The sequence below is a fragment of the Galeopterus variegatus genome, unplaced genomic scaffold, assembly GCF_000696425.1.
Source record: "Galeopterus variegatus unplaced genomic scaffold, G_variegatus-3.0.2 Scaffold21153, whole genome shotgun sequence".
NCBI lineage: Eukaryota > Metazoa > Chordata > Mammalia > Dermoptera > Cynocephalidae > Galeopterus > Galeopterus variegatus.
This window is the reverse complement of record NW_007747264.1, coordinates 1,239-12,575: the sequence shown is the minus strand read 5'-3', so window position 1 is coordinate 12,575 and position 11,337 is coordinate 1,239. Positions and strand designations below refer to the sequence as shown.

General features: G+C 59.1%; 1 protein-coding gene across 2 annotated transcripts; it reads right to left on the bottom strand.

The window, feature by feature from the left end:
• Positions 1-38: 38 nt before the first annotated feature.
• Positions 39-10,953, bottom strand: LOC103583270 (smoothelin-like). Of its 2 annotated transcripts, XM_008564634.1 has the most exons (15): positions 10,772-10,953; positions 10,280-10,373; positions 10,109-10,187; positions 9,917-10,014; positions 8,490-8,813; positions 8,330-8,402; positions 7,630-7,701; positions 7,021-7,548; positions 6,653-6,825; positions 3,085-3,237; positions 2,921-2,996; positions 1,631-1,795; positions 1,470-1,532; positions 1,205-1,274; positions 39-216 (listed from the first exon to the last, which is right to left on the bottom strand). In XM_008564634.1, the coding sequence occupies exons 1-15, from the start codon at positions 10,951-10,953 to the stop codon at positions 39-41; spliced, it is 2,328 nt and encodes a 775-aa protein (XP_008562856.1). The 2 variants fall into 2 exon arrangements, with proteins under 2 accessions (XP_008562856.1, XP_008562857.1); XM_008564635.1 differs by lacking the exons at positions 39-216; positions 1,205-1,274; positions 1,470-1,532; positions 1,631-1,795 and adding an exon at positions 1,810-2,196.
• Positions 10,954-11,337: the final 384 nt, after the last annotated feature.

The following is an 11,337-nucleotide window of genomic DNA, read 5'->3' as shown; positions in this document are numbered from 1 at the left end:
AGGCCCCGCCTCCACCGCCCCGCCCCGCCCTCTGCTGCTCACCCCGCCGCGCCCTCCTTCTCCAGCTTCTCGATCATGGCCTTGCGCGCCTGGGAGGCTGATGTTTTGGGCAGACTCTGCGCCTTCATCAGCTCTTTCTTCTTCTCTGCCTGGCGTTTCTCGAGAGCCGCTAGGCTGCCGGGCCGCGGACTGGCCTGGTCCTCGCGGTCGAAGATACTGGTGGGTGGGGAGGCAACTAATTGTTAGGCTGGCAGGCTCCTGAGCTTCTGCCACCACTCGCCGAGAGAGGGGTCTTATTGAGCGCCAGATCACCCTTCCCTGCGGTATCTCCACAACAGGCAACGCTGACCAGCGAGGGAGGCATCCCCATCACACCCATTTTACAGAGGGATACACTGAGGCTCAAACGACAGGAAGATGGGAGCCAAGCTCTTTTCATAAGGCTTGGCCCTCGAGGAATTCTCAGAGAAAGTGCGTGTATCATCAACTTACAGGTGAGTTCAGATTCTGGGCACTATCAACTAATAAAAATGACCAGCATAATTATAGTAATGGTAATAATAATAGCTCATGTCTGCTGAGTCTTTCCTGTGTGCCATTTTAAACTCCACAAGAGGACAGAGGGACACTTACTATTTCCACTAAAGATGAGGAAACTGGTGCCCCTGGCAGTAACTGGCCTAAGATTTCAGAGGACATGGGGAGCAGAGTTGGAACTTGAATGCAGATTTCTGACTCAGGGTCCCCGGGCCCCTCTGGTTCCCAGACTGGATTCTGATCCTGTCTCTGCTTTCTGCCAGCCCCAACATCCCCTGTAACATGGGGTTATTCCCTCATGGGACTAAGGTGTAAAGGTGCTCTGTGACCTGGGATGTGGTCTGTAGACATAGGGAAGTGGCAGTGACACCAGGCAGCTCAGTGTGGCAGATAGGCCTCTCTAAGGGGTCAGTGCTATTGCTGCCACTCAGAGCTGTGAGAGACCCTGAGCAAGTGTCCGGCCTTCCCGAGCATCCACCTCTCCCATGGTGCGGTTGAGGATTCAGTGAGATCGCAGAGCAAGCAGGAGTGGTCTGGCTCTCACTGTTCTCCTCCCCAGCTGTACACCTGTCACTTCCCAGCATCTCAGTCTATCCTTTTGCAGAATGGTTACGCAGCGAGGTCCACTGTGGCACTGACTCTTCTGGGAGTGGGTGCCCATGCTCACCTGCCCATCTTCTTGGATGATGATGAGGAGGAAACAGTCTTGGTTTGCACCATGGTGCTGCCGCTGCCATCTGCAAAAAAGAAAGGGGAGCGGGGTGAGGGCCTGGGCTGGACATAAGGAGATGGAGTGAGAACGATGGTGATAGCTACAGGCAGAGAAGAGAAAGTAACGGCACAGTTGAAGACACAAAGACCCGGAGAGAGAGCTTGAAGAAGAGCCCGAGGAGGCAGACAGGCAGGCACAGGGCAACACCAGGTGGCCTTACTCTCCGATCGCCTCATGAAACTTGACTCCACTGTGGTGGTGCGGGCCGTCCGTGTGCCATCATCTGGGGGAGTAGAGGATGAGAAGGGTGTGAGAGGCACAGGGGGTCAGTGGGGAGGATGCATTCCCAACCTGAACCCCAAGTCCCACTCGGCTCCTTACTGGAGTGGACGAGCCGCTCAGTCTTGGTAACAGTGCTGACAGCTGAACCATCAGCTGCCCGCTGGCTGTGCCGCGTGGTGGTCTCGGTGGCCATTTTGCTGCGGCCCTCCCCTGGCCGGGCCCGTGCCTCCTGCAGCCGCCGTTCCCGCTCCTTGTCCCGCTGGTCTGGGCGGGAGATGCCCCATGCATGCCCGAAAGGCCGCCCAATGCCCACACAGCACATATGCACAGGCACATGGGGCACACAAGATGGGGTGGAGGGCAGCTGGTTAGAAACACTAATGACACTAGTGACAAGGGCCTCTCTAGGAGCAGTTGGGGGTGAGGGGACAGCCATAACTTGGCAGGGAGTGGGGTGTGTGGGAGGCAATGAACTCAGGCAGAAACTAGGGAATATGGAATAGCTCATCTCAAAAGGGTATTTGGATCCAAGAAGGGAGTTTCTACGGGAATGAGTAGCTGGGAATGAGTCAAGAGGGAGTATCTAGACCTAGGGAGGGAGTAGCTGGGTCCAGGGAATGAGAAGCTGGGTGAGGGCCGTAGCTGAGTGGGCCATCAAATGGTTCCTAGCAGGGAGAAGAGCAGACAGAGAAAGAGATATCTAGATCTAGGGAGGGAGGAATTGGAAGAATCTGAGAAGCAATTTGATCCAAGGAAAGAGTAGCTGAGAGAAAAGCTGGTGATGGGGGTTAACTGGGCCTAAAGAAGTAGGTGAGTGGAGATAGAGGCTGGGGTGGCCATCAGTGGGCTCTGGAGGAAGCAGCTAGGTTCAGAGAGGGAGTAATGAGATTCTGGAGAAGCAAATGAATCTGGAATCTAAGGGAAAGAACAGCTGTATCCAGGAAGGAAGTATCTGGGGGAGGAAGTAGCTGTGTCCCGGAAAAGGGGAAGCTGGGTGGTGGCAGAAGCTAAGGTGGCCATCAGTGACGTCAGGGAGAGAGGAACAGCTGGAAGAAGTATCTGGATTCAGGGAAGGGTTGGTAGTGGACAGTGCTTGCAAAAGCAATTGGATCCAAGGAGAGAGTAGCTGGGGGAGGGAATAACTGGGTCTAGGAAGGAGAAGAGAAGCTAGTTGTGGAAAGTAACTGGTGTGGTCAGGAGGAGAGAAGCAGTTAGGGAAGGGGGAGCAGCTGGCTCCAGGGGGAAAGAGGCAAGGGTACAGCTGGGTCTAGAGAAGAGAAGCTGGCTAAGGCATTTAGTGATCCGGAGTGTCCACAAATGGACTCTAGAGTGAGGAGAAGAGCTGGGGAATGGAGCAGTTGGATCTAGGGTAGTGGAACAGCTCTCTACCTCTCTTTCTTTGTCGGAGCTCACGCAGTGCTGCCCGGATGAGCTTCCGCTCCTCAAAGTCTGTGGTTTGATCCAGCTGCAGATAAGAGCCCCTGTCATTGCCCACCTCATGCCTGCCTGTCCGCATCTCCTGCCAGCCCCCAGCCCATCAGATCTAGCCATACCATCTTGTCCAGGACGCCTTCATCCTCGATAGCCATCAGCTCCTCGGCGCTCAGTGAGCTCCGCCCCTCTGGTGCTTTTTCCACCCGGGTCTGCTCGGTGCCATTAGCCGCTTCCACTGCCACAGAGGGGGGCTGCACTGGCTCTGGCTCCATCTGCCAGGTGGGGAGAGGGCATGGACTTTAAGTAGGGGTATGGGTGAAACCCACCATGTCCCCAAGGGACAGGGGACCAGATCCTGAGGTTGCTGTTACAGCCTTGGAAATAACCACTAGCCTGCCAGCCTGTCTGCCCAAGGCTGGCCATGCTGGTATCAGGAAGAGACACTGACAGCCTTGTTGTAGGGCTTCCCACATATCCAGAATAGTATTAATACAATTGATAGTGGCAATAATAATGATTTCCATTCAGTAGTAAGCATTGTATAAGCACTAGGGATTTTACTGTCCCTATTTATCAGAAGGGAAAACTGAGGCTCAGCGTAGATGGATGACTTGCCCATAGTCCCTCTGTAAGTGCGATGCAGCTTGGGGTCTGAGCTGAAGATAGTTTAACTCGTGAGCCTAAGTTCTTTCTGTGGCTTCATTCCCAGCCCCCTTCCAGGCAGGCTCTGCTCTGTCCTTCCAGTTCCCAAGGCCTGGGTCCTCCTGGGTTAGTGCCCAGGCAGCACATGCCCCCCCCCACTTGCCAAGGGGGATGGACCAGGGCCCATAGACTACTGCCAGGTGTCTGACTGAGGCTGCCCTGAGCCAAGACCTCTCTGAAGCTCTCCTCTGTTCCCCCTGCCCTCCACCCTGCCCCTGCTGAACCATACTCTAAGGGGCCTCCAGCCCCAACCTAGTCCCCCACCCCTCCTAGGGCATCTCCCCAGCCCCTTGATGACAAAGCCCCAGCCCAACTATTACAGCCCCTCCTCTCCTGGCAGGGCCTCTCTGTCTGCCATAATGGTAAGGAGAGCCGAGGTGGCAGCTGTTTCAGGGAAGCTCGGCCTGGCTGGCGTGGGGGGAGGTGGGGGTGGGGCTGGGGCTGGGCCATGCCAAGGGCTGCCAGGGCAGCCACCACACGTGCCTCCAGGCTGGAGCCTGGCACCCTCTTGCCCCAGTCTTAGAGCACTAGTACCCCAGTCTCCTTTACAGATAGGTAAATGGAGCCTCAGAGAAGGTGGTGGCACACCTAAGGTCACTCAGCAGAAGCAGAGACTGTCTCAAAACCATCCCCTCCCACCAGCCCAGAGGGACTTACGAGACTGCTGCTGCGAGCGGGGCCGGCAGAGGAGCGGCGGCGGGTACTGAAAGCAGGCGGGTGGGCCACGGGGGTCCCGGCATCCTCGGCTGCTTGGAAGAGGGCCTCGGGGTCGGCAGCAGCTAGAAGCAGCTCGCTGGGCTCCAACTCAGGCTCGAGGTCAGGCACAAGTGGGACCCCCAGCCGTAGGCTCAGCACCTCCACCTGCCTGCCCAGTGCATCCAGCCGCCGGCTCAGTGCTGCTGTCTCCGCCCGCAGCTCTTCGGCTGCCCGGGCCACTGGCTCCACGGCAGCCACAGCCGCTTCGGCTGCCCGGGCCACTGGCTCCACGGCAGCCACAGCCGCTTCGGCTGCCCGGGCCACTGGCTCCACGGCAGCCACAGCCGCTTCGGCTGCCCGGGCCACTGGCTCCACGGCAGCCACAGCCGCTTCGGCTGCCCGGGCCACTGGCTCCACGGCAGCCACAGCCGCTTCGGCTGCCCGGGCCACTGGCTCCACGGCAGCCACAGCCGCTTCGGCTGCCCGGGCCACTGGCTCCACGGCAGCCACAGCCGCTTCGGCTGCCCGGGCCACTGGCTCCACGGCAGCCACAGCTGCTTCGGCTGCCTGGGTCACTGCTGCCCGGCCTGCCTCAGCCACTGCCTGCAGCTCCTCCAATGCCTGGCCCAACTGCTCCTTGAGGGCTGTGGCCAGCTCAAGCCCAGGCCCAGGTACCCCCGGCATGGTGCTGGTGAGGGCTCTATGGGGGGTGATGGTGGGACAGTGGTAGGGGCTGCTGCCTCTGGCTGGCAGTGTCTGAGTCTTTGCAGCTGGTCTGAGGGCGAAGGCAAGGGCAGCGGGCCTGCCCCGCCCCTGCTGGCCTCCCAGCCCGCCAGCAGCCAGCTGGAGCTGCAGCCCAAATAGAAACCTATTCTGGGCTCCTCCATGGAGGGGCTTGTGGGGGAGGGGTTGCCTGCTCAAGTAGGCGGACGGCCAGTCCTGGCCCTGGCCCTGCAGGGATCACAGACCTGCAGCACAGCAAGACTGACAGGTTTTGAAGGATTACTAAGACCAGGGCCCCATGCCTCATAGGTGGGGAAACTGAGGCAGAGAACGGGGAATGGGCCTGTCTGAGCCACCATGTACATTAGCTGTGAGGATCCAGTCTGCCAGACTCCACAGAACTACACTCCTTCGCCCTCATGCCTTGCCCTCATTCCTTGGACAGAAGGGGGAAATGGAAGGCACAGGGAGGTGGGACTTTAGGCAACCTGCAGTAATCAGTGTCTTGGCCTGAGACAAGCATCCTCTGGCTTGTCCAGGGTGCTCAGATCCAATCACAGACTTTGAGCAAGTATGTTATAGGCACATCATCTGCTCCCACCCCTCGTTTCTAGATGGGGAAACTGAGGCAAGTTGGTGGTGTCAGACTCAAGTCTCACTGTTGCTCCTCCCTATCCACCCCAAGGGGCTCAGCTGGTCCCCCTCTCCCCGCCAATCCCTTGGCAGAGAGCAGGTGCTGGTTTGTTGGAGGAAAAGTGCTTTCCTTCCCCCACTCTCCCCCTGTCACCCCTGAGAAGGCCCAAAGCTGGCTCTAGCCACCTCACCTCAGCCAAAGTCCCATTCAGTCCCTGTATCAGCATGGAGGGCATTACCTGGGTAGCCGGGTGTCCTGCAGGGGATCCCTTCCCCAGCTGAGCTCCCAGCCAGCCAATCTTGGGCTTGGGAATGAATAATGGAAGGGTGCTGTGTATTCAGTTCCTGTGGCACCTGCTAGGCTGCTTGCTGCCTCCACCTGACTGGTGCCCTGCTGCCTGTCTATCCCCCATCAGTGCTTCTGCCCAACCCCCACAGGGAGGTTGACGCAGATGCTAATCGCTAATCTCCAATCTCCTAATGGGCCAGGCTGATCTTGGATGAGAAGATGAGCTGCTGTACAGCTCAGGGCTGATATCCACCATGCGGTAGGAACAGGGCACTGGGGCTGCCACAGGAAGAAGGGAGCAAGCCCCTATCGCCCTCTCTGAGCCTCAGTTTTCCCACCTGTTCATTTGGAGTGAACCAACCAATTTTGGAGTAAGGGTCAGAGCTCAGCTGGTGGGAAGCTTAGGCGAGTACAAAGTGAGTTTCTGACATGCCTTGTGACTGATATGTATGCTAGCGTCTTGCCCTAGCTCTGCCACCAACTGGCTGTGGACTGGGGGCAGACACCTTCCCTCTGTGGGCTTAGTACTTCTGTTTATGCAGTGGAGAAGGAGCAGAGTAGAGGAACCCTGCTAGCCCTGTACCCTTAGGCAGTCTATGTGAGGTGCATGGATGATGAGACTGGTGGGGTGAGGAAGGGCTCACCTTAATGCTGCAGCCTCCTCGGCTACCAGGGGAGGCATGGCTGAAGCTGGTGACGTGAGTGACACTGCCTAGACGGGCCAGGCTCCCAGGGCTGCTGACATGAGTGATGGTACTCTTGCCCCCACTGTTGGTGCTGAGGAGGTTGGAGGGCGCCCGCAGTCCCAGTGTCAGTTCTGGGTGGGGAGAAGGGCAGTTGTCAGGGTCAGGTAGGGCGAGGGCAAGCGCCACCTAAGGTTGATAGCACCCCTCATTCCCAGTGCACCCTTTGGAGACACCCTGAGCCCTGGCTGCAACATCTGTCTTACATGCAGAGCTGGGTGGCTGCAGGCACTCATCTGCAGCAGTGAGGGGGCAGTGGGGAGGCCTACCTGCCCTCTGGTTGCCTGTGGGCAGCAGCACCCGGCCCGTGGAGGCCTGGCCACGGCCATCCTTGATCTCGATGGTGAATGTGGTCTTCATACTACCCCCTGGCTCGGCAGTGCCCACGGCCACGGGCAGCAGGGCACTGGGTTCCTCTGAGCGGGCCATGGGCCCCCCTGCTCTGTTTTCAAGGGGCCTGGCAGCCAAGCCCCGCCCCCTGGGGCCCTCCTCCTGGGGGCAGCTCTGAAGCTGGGCCAGGGGCTGGGCTGTTCCTCCTTGCTCCTTGCTGAACCGGGAGGAGGAGGTGTCACTGGGACCTCTAGAGGAGGAGCCACTGGAGGAGGAGGAGGCAGGGGTGGTGCTGATGAGGGAGGGGCTGAGGAGCCTTGAGGGGGTTGGGGGACCTAAGGTGGTCCTAGGTGGGCTGTCCTTGAGCCTGGTAGCCAAAGGAGAATCGGATGTGAACTTGCGGACACGGTCCCGAACAGAGCCAGCCCGCTGGAACAGGGAAGGTCCGCTGGCAAGGGGGGTGGACTCTAGAAGGGACAGGAGGGTTGTTACTGGCTGGGTGGGACAGGGACTGCCCAAAGCCTGGGGGTGGTGAGAATAGGCAATACCTTGATTCTGGGCTGGCTGGCGGGGGCTGAGCACGGACAGGGAGCGTTGGCAGGGTCGGGGTCCAGCCAAGTCTGGCAGGTTGGAGAGGGGGTAGAGGCCATGTGGGAGAAGAGAAAGGAGAGTGGACGGTGGGGGGTCTGCCTCTCACATTCCTCTTCTACACAGCTCTCTAGCGTTCCACCCCCTTCTTATACCTCAATCTCCCTAGTCTTCCCATCCCCTCCAGCATCTCCCACAGCTCCGGCTTCACCACTCAGCTGCATGTCTCCTATGGGCACCTCCTTCCCCTTGTGCACTGACCCCGGGATGACCTGGACACTCCTGGGGACTGGGGCTAGGCTTGGGCTGGAGGAAGGGTGCCCAGATTCTCCCTGCCCTTGGGGATGGTGGACAGCCCCCCTGGCCAGCACTGCCCATGTCTCCAGCTGGGAGATGGGTGCACTCCCTTATTGGGGAGAAGAATGTGCCTGAGGCCTGTTGCCTTTCAAGGCTGTGGGGAGGCCTCTGGTCATGGGTGGGGGGGTAAGCCTGGCTGGGGGCGGAGATATCTCAGGGGCAGTGGGAGGGGGATGTCTGGGACAGCCTGGACCTGAAGAGGCTGGAGCTGTCCAGGCACAAGAACCCATTCTCCAGGCAGGGAAAGGGAGGCTGGGGGAGGGGAAGGCAGATGCCTGAAGCTACTCCCTCTGGGACCCTCACCTGCTCTCTTTGTGTTGGAGGGGTCTCTGGTGGGGCCCTGGACAGCAGGGGGCTCTGTGGAGCCAGGCAGGAGCTGCAGGGAAGACATGGCATGAGCAGGGCCTGACTCCCAGACCAAGGAGCTCACCTGCCTGGTATCCCAGCTCTTGTCCAGACTCACCTTGTTGACCACTTGCCCCTCAGTGCTGGGGGGTGCTGGTGACTCCCGGGGCTCAGGGCTTGTGGTCTCGGGCAGACTAGGGGGTGGCTCAGGACTGCCTGGAGCCTTGGCTGCAGGGCACTGGGCCTCAGCAGGCTCCAGTGGAGGCTCAGGAGAGGCTGTGGTGGGTGAACTGCTGTCAGGTGAGGCAGATGAGCTGGGTGTGCCCCCAGGCGGGGCCTGCAGCAGGAGTGTCACTGTGGTCACATCCTGGCTGGTGCCCTTGGGGGTTGGGGTTGGTTCTGGGACCTCTGCCTGCTGTTCCTGTTCCTCTTGCTCTGGTACCTGCAGGAGACCCACAGGATGTGACCAAGGCTTCCCAGGCCTTGAGTGCTACCCCCATCCACTGAAGGCCAGGCTGACAGGTGCCCAGGGCAGGGCATGCAAAGCAGAGGGACTGGGCATGGCTTCCTGTGGGCACACCTGCATAAGCACGGGCATTGGCATACCAGGGGCAGTCTCTGATCCCCACTTCCCAACCTCTTGGCACTGCCTAGACAAACGTGGTTCAGAGAGGATCTGGTCCTAATGTCAGCGGTTGTGAATGGTAGGAGACCTGCTGGGGATTTCCAGCCTTAATGGATCCCTAGTGGGGTGGCTGGTTAGCTCACTTGGTTAGAGCATAGTTCTCAAAACACAATGTCAAGGGTTCAGATGCCCGTATTGGTCAGCCACCACAAAAACAAAGCAAAAAACAGATTCCTGGAGTGCAGGCCCCTGACCTCTGGCCTCAGCCTGGTTCATCAAGGAATGGAGGTGGGGGCCTGCCAAGACTGGAGACCTAGCGGCCTCTGCTGGCCACTTGGGAAACTAGCATGTCTGACCTTGACCTCACTCCCACTGCCTGGAGAACAGAGAGGACTCTTGTGAACAGTGCTGCTCCATGAGTCAGCTGGGACCTGACATGTAGGTCCTGGTAAGACAAGGTAAGGATGTGGGCTATCTGGAGGGTAAGGGGCAGCCTGGGGATGGGTTTAAGCAGGGGAGGTACCAGGGCCAGATCTTCATTTCCGGGAGATCCTTCTGGCTGCTGAGTGGAGACTGGATGGCAGGGATGGGGGTGGAAGGTAGGAGTGGAGGTGGGAGAAGTGCCTGTGTATCAACAAGGGTGTTCATGGTAAAGGGACAGGAACTTGACAGTAGCACAGACAGGCTGGTTTGGAGAGGAATGCTTGGGTAGAAACAATCTAGAGTGAGGGACATGTGGCTAGAGGTTGCCCAGGAGAGTGGACAGAGGCCTAAGATAGAGCCTTAGTGTCGCCCAAACACAGGCTGGCAGGGCCCCTCACAGTCAAATACATTCTAGCAGACACACAGGTGCTCTGTGCTACTGGCATCCATGGGCACAAGACAGTGGACCAACTTCCCACTCTGCCCGTGCTCCTTACCTCATGACAGTCCAGCCTGTGCACTGCCCGTCCCTTGCTGTCCTCTCTTGAGCCACTGTTGGGACGCCCGCTGTACAACCTTCCAGCCAAGGTGGCAGCTGGAAGGGAAGGGGCAAGTGCCAGGTGAGTGGCCAGGAGGTGCTGTGGGCAGCATATAGCAGGGCAGGGGTGGGGCCAGGACAGGGCACATACCCTCAATCTCCTGAGCCCGAACTCGGCGGATGGCGGCTCGGATCAGCTTTCGTTCCTCATACTCACCAGCAGCTCGCAGCTGTGGGTGAGAGGCAGGCCACGGGGGTCGGGCTGTGGAGTCCAGGTCTTCACCTGCCCTGCCCCCATCCCCTGCCCTGGCCTGGGCCTCACCAGTGCAGTCAACTCCTCCACATCATTCATGGACTCCAGCTGCCCTGCCAACCGCGCCAGGGCAGCCCGCTGCTCGGCTTCCCGCTGCTGAGAGCTGTAGAGACATCACGACTGTAAACACCACTGCCATGGCCGGGTTGTGGAAGGATGTGGGCTAAGGGTAGAGGCCAGGATAGGGTACCCAGAACCTTGGCAGAGAGCTATGTAGCTATGCACACCCTCTGACTGCACACGGATACATGCATTCCCATGGACGTGGGCACTAATACTACATACTCAGATGTGCTGTCCATACTGGCATGGCCAAGACACCATGATCAGCACATGGTCCATGGCCATAAACAAACCTGTGAATTCTAAAAGTGTGCAATACTTCCATGTGCACACACATACGGTTAGCACTCACCTGCACTCACACTTGCCTGCACACATGAGCTGAGCCCTGGCACACATTCAGTCTCCCACTTGCACGTCCAACCCCCCAGCACTCACTGCAGCCAGTTCTCCTTGTTGTCCTGCCTCTCTGCACGGAAGCGCTTGGATGCCAGGGCCTCCTCCTCTCGCTCCAGCTCCTGCCGCTGCAGCTCCCGGATGGCTGAGCGGATGCGCCGCCGCTCTGCCAGATCCGCTGTAACCTCCAGCTGTAGGGCAGGCGGGGGCGAGGGGCAGATCATTTTGGCTGCCAGGGGCAGAGGGCTGGCGCCAGCTGCCCACAGCTCTGCCTAGGGCACAATGGGTGGCCTGTCTCCACTCCCTCTGCCCCAAGCTTTTCACGTGCCTGCCCACCCACCTAGTCTTAGGGAGAGACTCAGCTCATGCACCAGGGCTCCCGGGGAGCCCACTGTACATCGTGGTTCATGGTTCGCAGAGTACCTACTGTGAATGGGCAGCCAGCAACCACTCACCCGTGTCTGGTGCCATGCATCCAGGCACTCTTGCCTGCGACTTGACTCCTGCCCCTCAGAGCCCTTCATCAAACCCCAAGAATGAGGGAGCCATTGAGGAAGCAGAGGGAGGTCACCCTGTGGGCCACTAACAGTATCCCTGGAGAGGGAAGG